The following is a 22,423-nucleotide window of genomic DNA, read 5'->3' as shown; positions in this document are numbered from 1 at the left end:
GCTGCGCTTCGAGCGAGTCAGCTACAGTCACGTGCTGGGTTTTTAAACTGGAGCCCCGCCCCGCCCACTGGAGCTGCTCTGCTATTGGCCAGTTAAACGATGACTGTGGGTGGGGTTTTAATTCGACGCTGCCGTCACGCGCTGCAGTTTTCATCAATCCAAGCTGTGGCGCGCCAGGTGTTCCCTCACAGCTGGAAACGGAACGGGGCGGGGTTTCTGACTCCTGACTGACTTTTGACCTTTCATCATGGCGTCAAGCCCTGTGATGACCTGGCGACTTGTCCAGGGTGAACCCCGCCTTTCGCCCGTAGTCAGCTGGGATAGGCTCCAGCTCGCCTGCGACCCTGTAGAACAGGATAAAGCGGCTACAGATAATGAGATGAGATGAGATCATGGCGTCACTGGAGAAGGCCCATGTGGGATTCCTCAGGGTTCTCCAGTTTCCTCCCAACGTCCAAAAACATATCTATTCAGGGTGTATTCCCCTCACACTGACACTGGGGCGGGGCCTGTTATGTGATTGGCATTAGGGTGGACACTGTGATGATTGGTTACACTGGCTTACTTAGTTAGTTATGGCCGGGTTCTTGCCCGAACTGATAATCACATCAGGTTTTCTCTGGCTAATCAGACACAAGGTACACCACCACTCTTGCCAGAGCAGTTGGGGGTTAGGTGCCTTGCTCAAGGGGACTTGAGCTGGTCCTGCTGGTTCAGGGAATCAAACCAGTGACCTTCTGGTCCCAAAACTGTTTCTCTAACCATTTGGCCATAGCTTCCCCCAAGAACTTTGGCCTTGCTCTTGCTTTGGCGGCACGGTTGCCTCACAGCAAGAAGGTCCGGGTTCGAGCCCCGTGGCCAGCGAGGGCCTTTCTGTGTGGAGTTTGCATGTTCTCCCCGTGGGTTTCCTCCGGGTGCTCCGGTTTCCCCCACAGTCCAAAGACATGCAGTTAGGTTGACGTGGGGCGGCCTTGGGCTGAGGTGCCCTTGAGCGAGGTGCCGAACCCCTGACTGCTCCCCGGGCGCTCTGGTGTGGCTGCCCACTGCTCTGAGTGTGTGCGTGTGTTCACTGCTTTAAATGCAGAGGATGAATTTCACTGTGCATGTGACGAATAAAGGTTTCTTCTTTGCTCAAGGGCCCAACAGACACCCCAGTGCTGGGACTTGAACTCTGACCTCCTGATTAGTAAACCAGAGTGCTAACCGTTGAGCCACTGCCCAGTTAGCCTGTTACACTAGTATTAGGGTGGACACTGATGATTGGTTACACTGGCATTAGGGCGGAGACTGTGATGTGATTGGTTACATTACATTAATGGTATTTAACAGACACACTTATCTAGAGCTATGAATAACACACCCAGAGCAGCCTGGGGGTTCGGTGCCTTGCTCAAGGGCACTTCAGCCATTCATGCTGGTCCAGGGAATCGAACTGGCAACCTTTTGGTCCCAAAGCTACTCTTCTCTAACCATTAGTGCACACTAAAAAGACTCCTTGGATGAGAAGAGGTTTTGAAGTAAGAGTTGATTAAAGTTAAGTGTTTGCTCGTTTAGAGATCTAAGAGGCCACTTGTTAATTTGTGAAGCATTCCACAGGCACTTCATCACAGAGACGCTTCTCAAAGAGAAACACTGCGTGGAGCAGGTGGAGGAACTTCACCGCCAGAAACACTCCAGGTTCTTCACTGTGTGTAAAATAACAGGAGCAGGAGTCAGTGACTAATAACCACGTTTGATAGAATGTGAAATAGCTGATGTACTGAAATCCCACAATGCACTGCTGTAGATTAGAGAACAAATGATGGATTGTGCACTCTGTGCAGTGCCTAGGGAGTAGGGGATACCGCTTAGGGACCCTTCCTCTCACAGTGCAACCCGATTCTGTTCTACAGACGCTCTACAGGACACACACTTACAGGGAGTAGGGAACAGGAAGTCCTACAGGACACTAATTATTGGTAATACTTAAATATATTTATAAAAAAATTTCATCTGGCAGAAATGCTGCACAGATCCAGTGGCAATGTTCTGAACAGGACAAATACCGCAAGGCTCTGAGTAGAACCCTACAGCATTCCCCATCCTCAGGGTTCCAAGTCAACTCCATTTGGGAAATTAAAAATTACCCAGAGAACCCTTGAGGAACCTCAGGAGTGTCATGTGAGCAGATCTGTTACAACTTTCCACCTCAATTCTCCGCAGGGCTGAGTGCAAAAGTTTGTACACCCTTCTATAGAACAATAAGCAGACAACAAAATATTATTTACAGCAGGACAAGATGAAAAGTTCAGGCTTCATGGAGGTTCCTTCATAATTACGTATAAAAAGATTTTAACATAAAAAACAAAAACAGTAAGCTCAGGTGTCTCCTGAATGTGGCAGTAAATATCCTCCAAAATATTTACCATCAGATTCTTCAGCTGGAAGTGAAGTCTGTCTTTACAGCAGCCGCTCGCCTCGCTCCCATCCTCCGAACAGCTTTTACATTCCCTCAGTTCTTCAGCTCAGGGAAAAACTTCTGATAAAACAGTTTTTGTGTTTTGTAGATAAAATGCAAAACAGAGATTTTTGCACTCAGGTGTACGTGAACTCTTTGGACATTTGCATCAAAGCCACTTTTTAAATACAAAACAGCAGCAACAACAGTTTTCCTCCCACAGGAAATGACATCATTAAGTCAATTTTATGGAAAGAAAAAAAATCCTCACTAGCAGTTAATTAATACACACAAAAAGGATCAAAACCTCCTGAACATTTGGATGCAGTTTTGGGTTTCAGATCTCCAACATCAAGAGCAGCCTGAAACGCTTAAGTAATGAATTAGTGCTGAGTGTGTGTGTGTGTGTGTGTGTGTGTGAGAGAGTGAGTGTGAGTGAATGTGTGTGTGAGAGAGAGAGAGAGAGAGAGAGAGAGAGAGTCTGGGATGCTGAAGGCAGAACTGAAGTTGGCCCGAGCGTCCAATCAGCAGCTGTGTGTAACGGAGCCGGTTGGAGACGCAGCTCTCGGGCCCCAGGGTGAGTCTTCAGGGGAAGTGACGATCTCACAGCCTTCGTGCTGCTGCTGCGACATGATGCTGTAACCTGGAAATGTCACGATCGATCATTTAAAAATGCGCAAAATTTAATGTCAGACACAAATCTGAGGTCATGGAATCATAATGTATGTGTGTGTGTGTGTGTGTGTGTGTGTGAGAGAGAGAGAGAGAGAGAGAGAGAGAGAGAGAGAGACACACAGGAGGATTTATCACACTTTTAATTCACTATATTGAAATTTCTAATGAACAAAATAAAGTCAAAGTTTTTGTTGAGTTGAAAAAAAAAAAAACAATTCCGTCCATGTGCTTCAGAATCTGGACAAATCTGTATTCTGTGGCTGAGCTGCACAGCGCTGAAGGATCTTCATCTCCAACACCGAGGAACATCAAATCAGATCCAACTGACAATCCTTTAGAAAAAGATCCTCTAGAACCTGCCTCAGAGGGTACCTTGTTTTTGACTGGTGTGAATGAACGGCTGAAAATGTACCGAGCGAGAGGAAAAGATTTGACTCGATCTTTACAAACGACTCTTTTGCATGATAGTTGGATAATTCTGGCCAGGTAAACGGTGAAAAGATCTCTCTTCGTCCTTCTTTTTAGCATCATTTTGGCATTTATATGCTGCACAATGAGGCGTACTTTACTTATTTAAAAACCTATAAATTCAGGAAAATACTTGTGAAACTAACAAAACTGCGATGTAAGCAGAGGATATAAAGAGTCGAGTTGCTCCAAGCTTCCACCACGCAACGTCATCACATACAGTACGTCACCTTCCACATGAGGCCCGTCTGGTATTTTAATAAAAATAAATTTTTCTAGAACATTATTTGATCCCAAAAATGAAAGTTTGACTGTTGAAATCTACGAATACTTTTACTGAACACAAGTTCAAGCGTAAATCCGCTGGAGGATCCCTTTAACGGCCTGGAATCCCAGATCATGTTCCTCAGTAAATGAATGACCACGTGTAGTATTTTTGTCTCGTGTGTTTAATTGGGTTCTTGATCAATTTTTAGGACTTGTGTGAAAATCTGGTGTTTTAGGTCACATGCATGCAGAAATATAAAAAATTCTAATGGGGTCACAAACGTTCAAGCACTAAACTCCAATACAGAAAAAAACACACAAATCAGATGGAGGGGAATCTGAAAAGGTTTAGTGACAGCGAGGTTTTACACACGAACAGATTTCAGATTCGAACAAAATCAGTGAAGAGAAAATGAGGACAAACAGAACAAAAGGCTGACAGAAGCTCAGCCACTGACATCATGAAGAGCGTTTAAAAAAGATACTGAATTAATTCCATTACTGAACACGTGAGAGAGACGACCTCAAGTCCATACACCTCCGCTCCGTAAGCACGCTCTCAGGGTGAACGTTTCTGAGAAAGAGTAACGTACACCGCTGGAGGCAGAGCTGGGGGGGCACAAGTAAAACTCAGACCAAATCTCAAAACTAAAAGACCTGCAGCTGAACCGCAGGGAACTTCAGAGTGAACTTCATGCGCACTTTAGAGTGACGTGTGAACGGTGCTGCAGTGAACTCTAACCACAGGAACACTGACCCAGCAGCTGAGGGGACGACAGACAAGAACATGAGAGAGGGATGGAGGGATGATGGAGTGTGCAGGAGGAGGTAGGTCAGCTTTGTCCAATCATCTTTTACCCCGACGACCTGCTGACTTAAACGGGTCAAACTCATCCTGAGAGAGAGAGAGAGAGAGAGAGAGAGAGAGAGAGAGAGATGAACAGATTTTTAAGACCCACCCAACAGAAATAACTGAATTAGCAAAGTAAGTGTTTGTTTGTGTTTTTACATCATCCTCATCAAAGCAAACTCCTTTATTTGACTGGCTGAGACTCTGGGAGCCCCGTCTACTGGAGGAGGATAAAGAGGACAATCTGGAACAGAGGAGAAAAAAAAACGTTTACGGATTTTTTCTTAGAATGTAATAACAATAATAATGACCCTAATAAATATTACCATCTATATAAATCATATAATTTTAGATTAGTGACTTGCTAAGTATTACTGGAATAAAATAAAATAAACCCTCACACTCAGTGTAACATTAGTGACATTTCTCCAGCTCTCTAATCCAACAGCATAGAGGACTCTTATTTTAAAATAAACTAATAATTTGAAAAGAAAACAAGCGTACTAAAACGCCAGCCTGTGATGATCATCATTTGGATAATGTATCTGCGATACTCAACAATGGTTCTTTTTCAAAAAGGTTTTAAACGCCTCATCACGCACTAGAACAGGTTACAGCATCTATAATGTGTTGCGTTGTGTTATAAATGTAGTATGGACCCTTTTCAGTCACGTGACCTTCGTAAACGTGACCGCCATTTTGGACATGTAGTGGACTTCGGCTCGAATCGGTTTGAATGCGAGGAAGGCGACAAACGAAAAACATAAAAGAAAAAGGAGCGAGATGCAGAAAACACCTTCACTATCCAGCGACGTAGGGCATTTACAGGGCGAGCAGAGGGAGAGGGATTTGCAAAAATTGAGGTTAGCAGGCTTAGAGAACGACGTTTACCTGCTTCCACCAGGATTGTTCACTGACGTACGGAAGTACACGAAGCCCTCGTCTTTACCTGACTTCGGCCCACATGATCTGTATACCTATGTCGTTAAAAACCCATCGCCATACACATACACGCCAACGTCCGAGGTTCCGGAGCGCGCTCCGGCTTGCTCCCGGAGTGCTCCGGCCGAGGTTCCGGAGCGCGCTCCGGCTTGCTCCAGGAGTGCTCTGGCCGAGGTTACGGAGCGCGCTCCGGCTTGCTCCGGAGCAAGCCAGCGCGCGCTGCTTAATTTGAGGGAGAGCAAGCCGGCGCGCGCTCCGGAACCTCGGACGTTGGCTCCGGCAGCTATTTATACTGGATCCGGTGTAAATAGCTGCCGGATCATAATTACAGTAAACTAGTAAATACAGTAAAGGAAAAACTTGAGACTGAAAGGTTTTAACAGTCATCCAAATGACTGAACGTAAACATTGCTACAGTAACATACCGGCTACTTGCTGACATTAGCTAGTCAACAATAGCTACTACAGAAGAACAAAGAGGTTACAATGGGTTATTTTAGCCTATTTGGTTACACACTCGCCGCCACAGAATGTTAACAGCAATGTAATGCCTTTTCTGGCTAATTTTATTCGTCTTACCTCCAACAAAGTGGTCACTACACAAGCGTTGGTATGCCGAGGGCTGCCAATCTGTTAATGGCCGCTATCCATCTTCTCCGTCGGGATCCGATAAAATGATAACCCTTGCCTTGTTTGTTGATGGTTACTACATCCAGGTGCACAACAATATAGTGGCATGATGGAAGTCTTGCTGAAAGTAAAAACTTTCTTTGCTGCCGTTCCTCAATGCTTGCTGTGGTAAACTACTGGTAGTACACGTCCAAAATGGCGGCTGCGTTTGTCGTGACGTCACGTGAAAAGGGTCCATAGTATTATAAATATAAATTCTGTGATGTGTTATAAAATGTTATAATGAGTCATAACGCCGCTGGATATTTGACATTAATTAGAAATGTTATGATGTCTCTGTTCATTTGTTCTGCCCTCACTGTAACCACGACAACAACCTGTAACTTCAATTTTCTAGCTGCCTGAAACCTGTCTGTCAGCCAAGAGTGTGTGTGAAAAACATCTGCGAGCTTCTACCACACTCATACGATTATCGAGTGCTTATATTACTCCCCCCCACGCACACAAAACCACAACTGTATGTGTGGTTTTGTACAGTTGTGTACTGTATACAGTGCCTTGCAAAAGTATTCATACCCCTTGAACTTTTTCACATTTTTCCACCTTACAACCACAAATTTAAAAGTTTTTTATTGAGATTTTATGTGATAGACCAACACAGAGTAGCGCATAATTGTGAAGTGAAACGAAAATGATAAATGGTCTTCAAAATTTTAAACAAATAAAAATCTGAAAAATGTGATGTGCATTAGTATTCAGCCCCCTGTACTCTGATACCTCTAAATACAATCCAGTGCAATTTAGGGATGTTAACCGATGACCGTTTGACTTTTTTTTGGTTGTCGGTTAAAAAAAAAAAAATTGTTTTGAAGCTGCCGATTTTGGAGCGGAGAACCTGGAATTCTGTGTTGTAAACGCTTGGGGCGTGCCATGCAGTGTAAGGACGACAGCTGACAAATCAGAAACACCCATTCAGTCATGTCCCGCCCTCCCGCCCCAGTTAAAGACAGCTGACAAATCAGAAACACCCATTCAGTCATGTCCCACCCCAGTTGAACACAGCTGCCACTTGGCGAGAGAAAAGTGTAGACACAGGCTTTTTAACTTACAAATTACTATTCTGTTTTTTTTTTTTTTTTAATTATTATTAGAAGGCACATGGAGTTTAGTCCTGCCTTGGCCAGTGCATTCTGAAAGTATGTTTCGCTCTGTAGCCAACAATGCATGTTATTGCAGATCATATCTCTCCACACAAACTAAAGGCGCAGATGCCGACTTTTTCACGGCTGAATCGTGCAGATCCGATTTTTTTTGGGGGGGGGGGGGGGGGGGGGCGTTGGAGTGTCTGAATAATTTCATCAGAGTAAATTCTGTATTAAAATTACTAAATAAGCAAATGCCGTTGAAATTATTCAGACACTCCAACCCCCCCCAAAAAATCGGATCTGCACGATTCAGCCGTGAAAAAGCCGGCATCCGCCAAAAGGTGCGCCGTTTGCATCCCTGTTTAAACTCATAGGTTAACCGACTTTAACCGGCTAATGAGGCTCGGTGGTCGGTCAAGATTTTTTTTAGTTTTTGCCATCCCTAGTGCAATTAATTGCCTTCAGAAGTCGTCTAATTAGTTAATAGAGTCCTACTGTGTGTAATTTACTCTCAGCATAAATACACTTGTTCTGTGAAGGCCTCAGTGGTTTGTTAGAGAACACTGAAGAACAAACAGCATCATGAAGACCAAAGAACTCACCAGACAGGTCAGGGATAAAGTTCTGGAGAAGTTTAAAGCAGGGTTAGGTTATGAAAAAATATCCCAAGCTCTGAACATCTCAAGCAGCACTGTTCAATCCATCATTCAAAAATGGAAAAAGTATGGCACAACTGCAAACCTACCAAGACATGGCCGTCCACCTAAACTGACAGAGCGAGCAAGGAGAGCACTGGTCAGAGAAGCAGCCAAGAGGCCCATGATCACTCTGGAGGAGCTGCAGAAATCCACAGCTCAGGTGGGAGAATCTGTGCACAGGACAACTATAAGTCGTACACTCCACAAATCTGGCCTTTTTGGAAGAGTGGCAAGAAGAAAGCCATTGTTGAAAGACAGGCATAAGAAGCCATGTAGGGGACACAGCAAACATGTGGAAGAAGGTGCTTTGGTCAGATGAGACCAAAGTTGAACTTTTTGGCCTAAATGCAAAGCGCTATGTGTGGCGGAAAACTAACACTGCTCATCACCCTGCACACACCATCCCCACTGTGAAACATGGTGGTGGCAGCATCATGCTATGGGGATGCTTTTCTTCAGCAGGGACAGGGAAGCTGGTCAGAGTTGATGGGAAGATGGATGGAGCTAAATACAGGGCAATCCTGGAAGAAAACCTGTTGGAGGCTGCAAAAGACTTGAGACTGGGAAGGAGATTCACCTTCCAGCAAGACGATGACCCTAAACATACAGCCAGAGCTACAATGGAATGGTTTAGATCAAAGAATATTCATGTGTTAGAATGGCCCAGTCAAAGTCCAGACCGAAATCCCATTGAGCATCTGTGGCAAGACTTGAAAACTGCTGTTCACAGACGCTCTCCATCCAATCTGGCTGAGCTTGAGCTATTTTGCAAAGAAGAATGGGCAAAAATTTCAGTGTCTAGATGTGCAAAGCTGGTAGAGACATACCACAAAAGACTTGCAGCTGTAATTGCAGCAAAAGGTGGCTCTACAAAGTATTGACGCAGGGGGGATGAATACTAATGCACACCACATTTTCAGATTTTTATTTGTTTAAAATTTTGAAGACCATTTATCATTTTCGTTTCACTTCACAATTATGTGCTACTCTGTGTTGGTCTATCACATAAAATCTCAATAAAAAACTTTTAAGTTCGTGGTTGTAAGGTGGAAAAATGTGAAAAAGTTCAAGGGGTATGAATACTTTTGCAAGGCACTGTAGAGGGTGGCTCAAATTATCAACAATCCATAATTATCAACACCTTTTCAGATTTACCAATAAAATTTTTTTTTACAAAGGTGAGTTTCAGTTCCAACAGTTATTAGTGATTAATTAATCAACCGGAAGACCTCCCTCCCCCTTTGATCTTGTCTGATGACACAGCTCGTTACCTGAGATGGAATTTTTTTAGCATGATCAGCAGTTTGAGGAAAACCTGGACATTATCATCGCAGGTAAGCATGGTGGAAAGATCATGGACATGTTTTTACTGATCAAATTCACTGATATTTCATGAGCTCCTCGTCGAAACCTACCGTATTTTTCGGACTATAAGTCGCACTTTTTTTCATGGTTCGGCTGGCCATGCGACTTATACTCCGGTGCGACGTATATATGTTTTTTTCACCGCGAGAGGGCGATGTAGCTTTGCATGCAAGTATGTGCCGTTTACTCTATTAATACCACTGAAAGAAAAAAAAACTGACAACAAAAAAACAAATTAGCATTACAACAACGACTGAACAGAAATATGCCGCCAAAAAGAAACTCATATACTGCTGAATTCAAGCTGCAAGTAATTAAATATGCAGCCGAAAATGGTAATAGGGCAGCTGAACGAAAGTTTGGATGCAGTGAAAAACTTGTTAGGGACTGGAGAAAAGCGGAGGATAATTTGAAGGGAATGAAAAAAACAAAAAAAGCTAACCGAGGGCTAAAGGCTAGATGGCCACGTTTAGAAGAGGAGGTATACAAATGGGTCCTCGAACAACGCGCTGCCGGGAGAGGCCTGTCAACTGTGCAGTTACGGCTCCATGCTCAGGTAATTGCCAAGGCAATGGATATAGCGGACTTTGCAGGGGGTCCGTCTTGGTTTTACCGCTTTATGCAACGTAACCGCCTCTCTATCCGAGCACGGACAACCGTGTGTCAAAAACTGCCGGCCGACTTCCAAGTCAAAATCGATAACTTCCGCGAGTTTCTGACAAATGAAGTCGCTGAGCACAACGTGACACCAGACCATATCATCAACATGGATGAAGTCCCCCTTACATTTGACATCCCCATGGGCCGAAGTGTCGCAGAAAAGGGGGTAAAGACTGTGAACATAGTGACAACGGGTCATGAGAAGTCACACTTCACAGTGGTGCTGGCATGCTGTGGAGACGGAACGAAGTTGCCTCCCATGGTCATCTTCAATCGCAAAACGATGCCGAAAATTGAATGCCCCCCCCTCAGTTGTCCTGGCCGTGAATGAGAAGGGGTGGATGGACCAGGACATGATGAACGTGTGGCTGACAAAGTGCTATGCCAAGCGTCCGGATGGGTTCTTCAAAACACGCAAGGCCCTGCTTGTGATGGACAGTATGTGGGCGCACATCACACCACAGTTTAAAGAAAAATTGAAAGCTTTCAACTCCATCCCTGCCATCATTCCTGGAGGCTTGACAAAAGTGCTCCAGCCACTGGACATCTCGGTGAACCGGAGCTTCAAGGCAGTTCTGCGACAACTGTGGGAGCAGTGGATGATTGATGGGGAACACAGCTTCACGGCAACCGGGAGGATGCGCCATGCAACTTTCCTTGACGTCATCGGGTGGATTGACAAAGCATGGGCTTCAGTGAAAACGGGAACCATCCTGTCGGGGTTTCGAAAGGCTGGAATAATAACTGGAGCTGATGCTGAGTCTGACGACAGCCACGCAGAAGAGGAGGAAACGGCGCTTCGTCTGCCGCTGGAGTTGGCAGAGTTGTTCATAAGCGACACTGAGGATGAGGAATTCAACGGATTTGCTGATTTGGAGTGAAATCGTCAACTTGATTGACCTGTGTTTTATTATAAATGATAGGCCTATAGTTATTTAAATAAGTTATGTAATGATTTTAGGCCTAAAAGTGAAACAAAGCTGTTGTTCATTTAATGTGTTTGTTTTCATTCCAGTGAATAAAAAAAATAGTTTGCTCCCATATTCAAAAGTTGTTTAAATGAATTTAAAGTATTCAAGTTTAACAAAGATTATTTACATTAAGTAATAAAACCAACGTATTTGGAGGCACTGTGGCTCAGTCGACAAAGGCGCCATACCATAAATCTGGGGAACCGGGTTCGATTCCGACCCGAGGTCATTTCCCGATCCCTCCCCGTCTCTCTCTCCTGCTCATTTCCTGTCTCTGCACTGTCCTATCCAATAACGGTGAAAAAAGCCCAAAAAAAATCTTTAAAATTTTTTATTTATTTCAATTTAGGAAAATCTGAAATAATTGCTTTGGTTCAACCATCAGAAATTGGTTTACATGAAGTTAAATATTTCAGGTCAAATCAAATGAATTATTTATATTGTATAACACTACAATATTAGGTGTGATCGATTACCTCAATTTTTTTAATTTGAGCCAATGTTTAATTTTTTTCAGTGTGTAGGCTGTTGAATAACTTGATGTTACGGTACATATTCAGCCAGTTTTTCTCTGGACTATTATAAATGATTTTGTTTTGCATTTTTAAAAATAACTCTCCTTCCAAGATGAACTTTATTCTTCGTCTCTGATGTTATGGTGTTAATGGTCTGAATAACGTTTAATGTTTTTATCTGATATGACGTTAACTGGCAGGCGCACTTTCTGCCTGTTTTTTTCTCTGAGCGGTTGTTGTTTTTTTTTTCACTAGACGGTTGTTTTTACTACCGTACCTGTCTTTAGAGATGATATACCTATAGCCTACTTGGCCTCTGATTTGATTAAATAAAATTCGACAAAAATGAAGAATGACACTCCTCGATGATGACTACAGCTTTAATAACAAAGATGAAAGAGCCATGGGGCGATAATAAGCCCTACCGGTAAAAATATTCTAAAAGCAAACTCATTAATGCATTAGTTATAATAATAATATAGGCTATTAGTAATAACGATAGTGATAGTATTAAAGATAGTAGTAGATATTTAAAATAATCAGACACGGCTACTTACAGGGCAAAGGGCGCGTTATCACTGCTCAGCTGTTCGTTTATTAAATAAACAATGCAGTCGCGCAGTAACCACGCGCCGCTTATCAGATACAATCACAGATTCTATGGATAGAATAACCCTTCAAAAAAGTGCGACTTATAGTCCGGTGCGACGTGTATATATGTTTTTTTCGTCTTCAGAATGCATTTTTTGGCTGATGCGACTTAAACTCCGGAGCGACGTATAGCCCGGAAAATACGGTACTTTGTTTCTGACTCTTTCAGCTGCCATTTTGTATCTAAACGTACGTTTGAGAATCACGTGAGGTGTTGATAATAGTGATCACTTTCACCGGTGTCCACCATTATTGACACGCTGTGGGATTAAGTGACATTTACAACTGTTATGGATCGATCTTTGTGTAACATCATTGAAGTAGATGAAGTACTTTAAAAAATAAAAGTGCTGGGATTTATAATCATTTTTTTCTGATTATAGAGTATTTGGAATCCTACTGCAATAAATAGAATTAGACCAGAATTAAATTCCTAGCATAAAAATTTAATAAAAAATTACATGCTTGAAATATTCAGATTTTTCTATTCCATTCAGAAAAAATATTTTTGCAGTTTGTTGTAAATATCTACCACATATTACAATATCAGCAGACATTTTATATTTTGGTTTGAGGAATAACATGCGACCTTTGACCTGGACTTGAACACATTTCCAACAGGGTTGAGGTCAGGACTTGTTTTAAGCTCAATGTTCTCCCGCTTTATCCTCCACAACCAGCTCTGATGTGTGTTTGGAGTCATTGTCCTGCTGGAACACACAACTGGGTCCGAGTGTCAAGCATCTAGCTGATGGACTGAGGTTATGCTGAAGAATTCCGAGTCCTTCCTCCTTCTTTATTCCATCCAGCTTTTTTTTTTTTTACCACGTTTAACAGTTGGTCCAGTGTTCCTCTGTATCTCTGGTCATTGTGGACAAACAACTCAATCTTTGTTTCATCTGACCATTAAACTTTCTTCCAGAAGGCTTTTTCTTTGTCCATGTGATCAGCTGTAAACTTTCCTCGAGCTTGAAGGTGTGGATTTTGGAGCAGGAGCTTCTTTCTTGGGCAGTAGCGTCTCAGTCCATGGTGATATAAAACTCTCCTGACTGTAGACAGTAACACTGGGGTTCCAGCAGCTTCCAGTTCATGGCAGGTCTGAGCCTTGGTGGTTCCTGATCATCTGAACCAATTTCCTCTCAGCTGAGGGGAACAGTTTGGCGCTTCTTCCAGCAAAGTGGCTTCACCTCCCAATAACTGATATTTGTTAAACAAACCCTTTTAATGTTGCACACAGAGAAGCTTCCAGCTGCAGTCAGTCATCATCACTAACAGGGAGCTCATACAGGGCCTTCATCTGGGCAAGTTAAAAGAGATTTTGGAAATTTCAGCTTCACTGAATTAATAATCGAAGTGGGGGTGTGTATATTTTTGTGCCACCTCAGCACCGGAGCCCTTTCCGGACTCCGGTTCCCAGAATGCACTGTAGCCTAATAAAACGGCTGCCATGAACTCCAACTCCGAACAGCGTCACAGTCACCTGATTACAGACTGCACACCTGGACTCCATCACACCCCTCCCCCCCCCAGTGTTTATTTCCTGAACTTACCAAACCTCGCCATTCATCGCTGCTCTTCAGGTTTTTGATCTTGTTTGGTCTCTTATGGCCCTTTTCCACTACCCTTTTTCAGCTCGCTTCAGCCCGACACGGCTCGCGTTTCGACTACCTCAGAGCAGCACGACTCAGCTCGCTTCAGCCCTGCTCAGCACCCAAAACTCGCACGGTTTTGGAGTGGGGCTGAAGCGAGCCAAACCGAGCCGAGTGAGGCTGGGGGCGTGAGGAGACACTCCCCTGTGCACTGATTGGTGAGGAGGAGTGTCCTCACACACCCACACACGCCCCGCGAGCACGCTGGGATCTGTAAACACCGCAAACCCAGAAGAAGAAGAATTACGAGAATTTCTGAAGCCTTATGCGCCTCGCCTCATCTATACGCTCTTGCCAGTATCTGTTGGCGTTGTCGGTGACAACAAGCCACAGCACCAAGACCAGCAACACTAACGACTCCATGTCCTCCATGTTTATTGTTTACTATCCGGGTTGTGAGACTACCGCTTAAAAGCTCACTGATGTCACTGTTTGCGCCGCCTAACGACATCACGTGACGTCCACCCACTTTCGCTAACTCCACCCAATGTGTCCACCCACTTCCAGCCAGCACGGTTCAGCACGGTTGTAGTCGAAATGCAACTCCAACAGCCCCGCTCAGCTCGACTCAGCACGGCACGGCTCAGCCCGACTCAGCCGCGTTTGTAGTGGAAAAGCAGCATTAGAGTTTGTTCTTTCGGGTTTTGCTCTCATTGTGCTGTTTGCTGATCGCCTGACATTCTGCCTGTTTTTAACTACGACCCTGACTCACGATTTTGGAACTGCTCAAACTGCATCTGTATCTGTCTCCAACACACACACACTTACTTCTGCGCAGGCCGAGACGTCTTGACAAAGGACACATTGTCCTCTGAGTCACTGTCCTCTATCAGGACCTGCAGAGAGAGAGAGAGAGAGAGAGAGAGAGAGAGAGAGAGATGAGAAAAGTAAACTGATGGAAACAACGCTGTCTGCTTTTCTACTCAAAATAACATACTGTCTGTCTCACTGTCCATCTGTCTCACTGTCTTCTACAAATAAAAATGAGGAAACTGTCCACCCTGTGGGCTTTTCTCTTTATGTACACACTTTCACTCTCTGTCTGTCATTGTCTGTCTCACTCTCTGTCTGTCTCACTCACTGTCCATCTCTCCATCTCACGATCCTTAAAACTATCTGTCTCACTGTCCATGTCTCAAATCTTCTGTCTCTCCACCTCCGTCTCACTTTCATCAGCTTATTTGTCTCACTGTTCATCTTTCCAGCTCACTGTCTATCTCTCTCTGTTTCTGAGCTCGTCTCTCTGTGTCTGTCCATCTCTGTGTACGTGACTAGATCCTTAAGAAAACCCAGCTGAAAGTTGTTTTACTGTCCGTTTCTCTCAGTGATTATCTCTATCTCTTGGGCTACCTGTCTGTCTCTCACTCATATGAATAGGGTCAGAATGAATAAAAATGCGTGGCAGTTCCACATTAATAAAATTCGAGGAATGTGTGAATAAAGGCAGACGGATGCTGAACTCTGAGTCACTCATTATTATTATTATTATTTACATCAAGCTTCTCCTGAGACTCTCTCTCTCTCTCTCACACACACAGGCTCATCTACAGACTCGTCTACAGAAAAAGAAGGATGCTGGAGAGAGAAAAATCCACAGACATCAACACGTGGCTCGTCACGCAGATTTTCCCGTGATGTTTCTGTGCTGGATGTATGTGAGCTTTCAGAAGCTCTGATTGCTTACTGAAGCTCTGAATGACAGGAGAGAGAGCCCCGCCCACACACAATGCAGGATAATTGCACTATAATGGACTTTGACTACACCAGGTTTCTCTTCCTACACGTCCTCATGTTCTGTATTTTTCTGGACGAGTTCATCGTAAAAACCTTTAAATATTAAATCTACAGTCGTAGTGTGTGACATGTTTTGATCAAAAAGCACAACAGAAATTCTGAAAGAGAAGAAATTCTATTTTTTGTGTTTTTGACTGATTTAAAAGCGTTGCTATAAAAGTGCAAACAATGTCCAAGTCATGTTTCAGCTCAGACCTGCCCCCTAGTGAACAGAGTGTTAAACGTTCTGGAGATGTAAACATGAATGCAGATGATCAGTAGCTGCGCGCAGGCAGGCGTTAGCCTGGGCCCGCCCATCCTAAGCGTGACGCAACACGAGGGCCTGTTCCGAGCTTTGAAGTCGCGTTAGCCAGGCTAGGCAGGCGTACACATAACCACGAGCTGAGCCACACACGGTGAAGGTGAAAACGAAGTGACGGTGGTGTTTTGATATTCATGTTGACACTGCAGACAGTGATCATGCTCACTTTACACGCAAAATATTTTCCTTCAAGGAGTTTTCTTTTGGAATGAAAACACCCCATTTGTGGTTTTTACATGTTCCTGTCTTTCGTAGCCAGCTGTGGCGTTTGTGTAGCAACCTCTCAGGACTTTTTTTTGACCAATGAAAGAATAGAAACGTCGACAAATGACGAGTGCAAAGCAAACCATTTGTCCCAACGTGAAGGCGGAGTCTGACTGTTTTGGATCTTCATGAGATTTCATCAATAGTGATTCCAGAGTAAATTCTGACTCGTGTATTTCGCTTAAAGAAAAGTGAAAGCTCAAACCAGTCACATTTCAATCCTCTGCCTGCGTCACTGATGCGGTTTCCTTTCAGAAAAAAGCTGAAGCACATTATTAAGTTGTCCTTGTCCACTTCCCGTCTCAAATCCCTGTTGAGACGTAAAGGTCAAACGCTCTAAAGATTTAAAGTTTGTTAAAGTGAAATTCTGAAAGCTTGAGGTTTTCACTTGAACTCAGGATGTGTCGAAGCCGTAAAATTTACTTGTAAGGCACTGGCTCAGTTCCTTTTACAAAAACATAAAACAAAAATAAAGTGATAATTGGACAGAGACAGACAGACATGGGCGTGTCTTCACCATGTACTATAAACTCCACGTGTACTCCACACACCTGAGTTTAATACACTCCGCTCGTTCTCATCCTTATTATAAGCGTTTGTTTATTATAGGGGGCGTGGCCACGCGCGACCGTCAGTAGGTCACATGACCATAAAGTGTCTAAGGAACTCAGTAACTTCTCTAAAAGCCTCAGCGGTGTCTCTTCTCTGACACGCCCTTTTACCCCTCGTGTGTGTTTTATTGTTGTGTGTTTGAATCTTGCGGTTTCAGCGTCACATGATAGAAAAGAGAAAAGTGCGAGCGCCTCCTGGAGCGTCTTCATACTGAAGGAAAAGCAATAAAACTCTTTTCCCTACAGGACAGAACGCAATCTTTACCCACACGCCACTTCAGACAGGATTTATATCAATATCACCTGGAGTTATTTCTCCTGCTCGGATTATAGAAGAGAAAACACACAGGAATGTTTCTGTAAAAACTCAGACTGAAATCCCAGAGATTCTCCGGGAAGAATTACATCACACGCCTCCACACGGAAAACTCATCCCGTCTGAACAGGGCTTTAGTGTTAAAAAAAAAAATTTAATAAATGAATAATAATTTTCAGAGTTCTGTCTGAGAGCATGGACGTCTCAGTGCCAAGAAATCTTTATCAGAGCTGTGAGAGTGTAAACAGGATAAACTGTGCAGTGTGTGTGTGTGTGTGTGTGTGTGTGTGTGTGTGTGTGTAAAACACTGAACCCACTGTAAATCAGCAGTAGATCAATAAAAGTCACTCTGAAAGTCTGCTTGGAAACTGACGCATGCTGAACAGAACTGAGAGCTTCATCTCCCCAAAACACATCCCTGTTACCATGCCGACACACACCGCAAAGCAGCCAAGTGTTCTCTCTCTCTCTCTCTCTCCTGCTCTCTCTCTCTCTCATCACTTTGGACAACAATAAGGACATCATTAGAAACATGTAAATTATGGCGATGTTATGGTTTTATGGATTATTAAAGCCACGGCTCAGAGATGGAGTCAGAAAAAAAGGAACATGAAAAGGAAAAAAGGTTTTTTAAAAAAGCAGAGGATATGAAAATTATACAAAATTAAAACAATTGTGCATCTGAACATCTTGTTCTTTGTTCTGGTGGGTGGGGTTAATGAAACAGTGGGCGTGGTTAATTCACACAGATTAATGTTTGCCCTGCAGTCTGAGAGACGCTTCAGGGACAGGGTGTAAATAAATACGAGTGAAGGGCAGGTGTTACATGCACAGAAACTTGTTTATGTCAGTTGAAGGGGGGAAAAATACTTACTACATTTAATAATGAGAAAGTTTATTAAAACGATGATTTCTTATGGCAGTAGTGTTGATTTTATAGTTGGTATTCCTCATGTTCGCACCTGTAAGAGTGACGGCGCTTAAACATCCTGAGAAAACGTTTTTATTTACGGTTACCTCATGGACAACAGCACGTGTCTGTTTTCGGTGTTAATTTTGTTGGAATATTAATTTTGTCCGAATCCAGACCTGATCTGGGACAAAGATCTCGGACACACAGACAGAATTCTGAATCCTCTCGATCACGTCCAGGTTGATCAAAATAGCACAGTGTTATTAAAACGTCACTCTGAGACGCCGTGATCGGAGGAGAAAATGTCCCTGTGTTCTGTTTAAATTGTCCAGATCTCCAGTGTTTAATCCTGAACCCTCACACTCTGAGGAACCTTCGAGGAACCGAGCTCTCTCAGGTTCTCCTGTGAGTCAAGTTAAAATCTCAGGATTCCTGATGGTTTGGATTCCAGTTCATGTGCAGGAGACATCTGTCTGTCTGTCTGTCTGCCTGTCTGTCTCTTTCAGACCACACGTCACAAATTCATTCCTTTCTTTCTTTTTTATTCATGTCTTTCTTACTTTCATTTTTTTGCTATACAGTATGTGCTTTTTTCTTTCTTTGTTCATGTCTTTCTTTCCTTTCTCGTTCTTACAGTCGCATCTGAACCGTCACCATCACACTAACAGTTTCTCCTCCTCAGCTGACTGTTACCCCACACAACTAACAGTTCTCACTGAAACTACAGTTTATTCTCCTCCTCTCATCCGTTTACACACACGCACACACACACACACACACACACACACACACACACACAGCTCACTTTGCGCTCATCTTTATTTCGTCATCTATGGTGTTTACTGGATTTAGATCACTAAATGTTTACTTCGAGAGTGATTGATGGATAGAGTGATTTATATGCCTTGATTTGTAATCTTCTATTTTCTGTATAAATGCCCCACGGGGAGTCTGGGGGAATCACCTTCACTGCACCGCTTACTTGTCCGTGCGTACTGATGATGAAACTCTCTTCAATCTTTCTGTCTGTGCTTTCTTTCTTTCTTTCTTTCATTTGTTTTTCCCCTTTTTTATATCCTCACTTCCTTCCTTTCAGTTTTTTTTCCTTCTTGGTTTATTTTTTGTGCACAAACTAAAATTAAGAAAACGTTGATGTAAAGGTTCAGTTTAATGTTCATTAATAATCAGTCACTCGGTCATGTTTTCCCGACCAAACACAACACAGTCCCGCCTTCTTGTTTTCTATTGGCTCACAAGCGCATGGAATGAACATGTACAGAAATAAAATCGCCTCGCCCCGCCCTTTCCCCTTCAGTGAATCGACTTTGCTCTGAATTGTATTTGTTTGTTCTGACTGCTGTTTTATCTGGAAATGCAGATCAGTGTATTTTTTCAGGTTTAGTGAAGTTAAAGGTCCTGATGCTCCGCCCTCTGAGCTTTTCCCCTCTGAGACTCGAGTCTGTAATCAATTTTCTTCTCATCATCCCTGATCACACACAACCGCTCACATGTGCTCACCTTCATGTAATCAATCACCTGTGATCTGTGCATGTGTTAAATTAGTTAATCCTCTCTAAAGCCTGAACTTTACTAACGAGGGCCGGATTAGTGACGATGATGTTCCTGAGTGATTTCCTCACCACACTGCTGCACTCAAACTAATCCCTGAAAAGTAAAACAAGTCGTTACTGCGAGCATCTGTGTGTGGAAACTCACCGAATAAAATGTGTGTGCGTGTGCGTGCGTGCCCACGGTGTCTCAGCAGCATGTTTACAACTGAATATTAATAACACAATGGGGGAATATTTTAAATCACCTGCACTCCAGGGTGGCAATCCCAGTGTGAATATAAACCAGACTGCTGATTGCTGAAGTGTGTGTGTGTGTGTGTGTGTGTGTGTGTGTGTGTACCTCCTCATAGGATTTTGTAGAACCTCTGGATCCTCTCGGAGCCTGGAATGCTGTGAAGGAAAAAAGTTCCTGTGAAATCCATCCAGATAAAAAAAACGACATACAGAGACGCAAATCGAACCTGGTGTAAAGGCTCCTGAGTGAGAAACGAACACAAAACAGGTCGGCAGTTTTCACCTTCTGTCCTTTTACCCTTCATTTTTTTTCGTTCATTTCACAAACACACTGTTAGGTTCGAGAGAACCCGGACGCACGAACACTAAGCATGCACCGATACCGGCATCGGCCCCGATACTCCACTAATATACTCGTACTTGTCAAACAGTTGCCGATCCCATGCGCCGATACCAGTGCCGATCCCATGCGCCGATACCAATGTTCCCCGCAGCGCTTTTTGTTCCATTCGAGAGAGAAAAAAAAACTGAAGCATTGTTGAGCTCAGGCTTGAGCATAATATGATAGACTATACCATGTGCCGATAGTGTTCCGTGAAGCGCCTTTTGCCAGCGTCCGTTCGAGGAAAAAAAGCCTCTCCCAGGAAAAAAATTGTAAGTCTCAAGCATTGAGCGTGGGCTAATTTCGTCAGAAGACAAAAAAAATTGTTCGACAACAACCCATTTTTCCATAACGGAGATGTGTTTGCGTAGTCATGAAACAGTGCCGTCACAACATCTTTCTCCAACACTGTCATTTTAAACATCTCTCCACACTCCACTCCCTTTCGCTGCCATACGCAGATAGGCCTACGCTAAGATCCCCAACGTTGTCCTTTTTTAATGTTGGCTATTCGCCTAGGTAAGGGTTTTGTAGGACAGGCTACTCACAAACAAATGAAAATTGGATTTTTGTATAGGTGAATCCAACCGGCAGAGTTTTTAAGTACGAGTCCAACCGGGAGAGTTTAAGAGTGAAGAGTGAGAGAGAGAGCTTTAAGAAATGGCTGATTGAGTTTTCCAACTTGTTTCAGTTGAGGGCAACGCTAAGACCAAGGAAATTGACGTCCCATCTACAGGTATGGAGCTCCACGAGCACGGGACGCGATGTTGCGAATGGACAGCAACAGCGTCTGCCTAACAAGTTCTGCGACTGAACAAGAGCGTGCTCGAGGCATTCAACTCTCCTGCAGCACACAGCAGGATGTGCGCACATGCACACGAGGGGGGGGGGGCATATTTTAGTCTGCATTACTGGCGATGGAAATTAAATAATACATCGTCGCCGGCCGCCACTGTTATCTTGTGCGCTCTCTGTGATGTTGCGATGGTCACTGCTCCTCCCTTTCACGCCCTTGTCTTGTTGCTAAATGTAATTGGAGTAGTTTAAGCGCACCACCAGAACAACCCTTAAGTCAACCAAGACCGCAATGTTGCGGAAGGCCGATGATAGAGGGGGTAAGTGACCAGTGGAGTGAAATGATCACGCTGCATGTGGTAACTCACTGCTCTCTCCTCCCTTCATCAACAATCGGTCTTACATGTTGCAAGAGTGCAAGTCTTTCTTGACTTCAAAAGTTGGACATTGTAATCTAATCCAAATAAATAGCAGCCTTTTTCAGAAGTTGCAGCAGCTAAATATTTAATTCTTTGTGTAGGCTATTTGCAATGAGTGTAGTTTTCTGGGAGTGAATGTTGCGCGACAATCGAGAGAGGTTGCACATGGAAGCGCAGATAGCCTTGTAGTCCACGTTACACTGCCAGCAGACAGCGCCTCTTCAGGTCACGGTAGCGCTTCTTTTGCAACATTGTTATGTAGGCCTAGTAGCCTAGCGCAGCAGCGCTTAGGTTTTGCAACATTATTGTAACAATGTTGCAAAAGATAAGCGCGACCGTGAAGAGGCGCTGTCTGGCTGTGTGACGTGGACTCGAGGCTACTCTGCGCTTCTGGAGCAGCGGAGATTGTCAATGTGAACCCGTGTGCATGATCACTCCAGTTAGAAAACAACATTCACGGGAAATAGATAAAGTAGGCCTATTAAACATTCAAATGCTGCAATTTTTGAAAAATTATATTTTAATAACATCAACAGTATCGGTATCGGTAGTACTCGGTATCGGCAAGTACTGAAATGATAGTACTCATACTCGTATCGGTTTTCACAAATGTGGTATCGGTGCATCTCTAACGAACACGCGACCTGTAAACGTCTGAGGACGCAGCCGTCTCCGGTGCAGAGACACAAAAACGAAGGAATAAAAATTTAAATTAAATTAAAGAGCAGAAAAATTCCCCAACACTTCAGATCTCCCCACCCCGCCTGAGCATCTTATATTTAAAGTGTTTTATTCATCTCTGATGGACCGAGATTCAGCAGGAAAAAGCCTCAGATCTCAGGAAGGTTTACTGCAGAAACCGGAGTCGGGAATAAACTCCTCCATCAGGAAGAATCACTT

General features: G+C 43.6%; 1 protein-coding gene across 2 annotated transcripts in view; it reads right to left on the bottom strand.

Moving 5' to 3' along the window:
• Positions 1-3,236: 3,236 nt before the first annotated feature.
• Positions 3,237-22,423, bottom strand: part of mre11a (MRE11 homolog A, double strand break repair nuclease) — an 86,361-nt gene continuing 67,174 nt past the window's right edge. For both annotated transcript variants that reach the window (XM_060905574.1, XM_060905575.1), the window contains 4 exons: positions 20,034-20,083; positions 14,692-14,759; positions 4,857-4,941; positions 3,237-4,742 (listed from right to left, as the gene is read on the bottom strand). In XM_060905574.1, coding sequence (XP_060761557.1) covers positions 4,695-4,742; positions 4,857-4,941; positions 14,692-14,759; positions 20,034-20,083 — 251 coding nt within the window. In that variant the 3' untranslated portion in view covers positions 3,237-4,694. The remainder of the gene's footprint in view (positions 4,743-4,856; positions 4,942-14,691; positions 14,760-20,033; positions 20,084-22,423) is intronic.

This window comes from Neoarius graeffei, chromosome 23 (genome assembly GCF_027579695.1).
Source record: "Neoarius graeffei isolate fNeoGra1 chromosome 23, fNeoGra1.pri, whole genome shotgun sequence".
Lineage (NCBI taxonomy): Eukaryota > Metazoa > Chordata > Actinopteri > Siluriformes > Ariidae > Neoarius > Neoarius graeffei.
The sequence above is the reverse complement of the archived record's forward strand: the minus strand, read 5'-3'. Positions and strand labels throughout refer to the sequence as shown.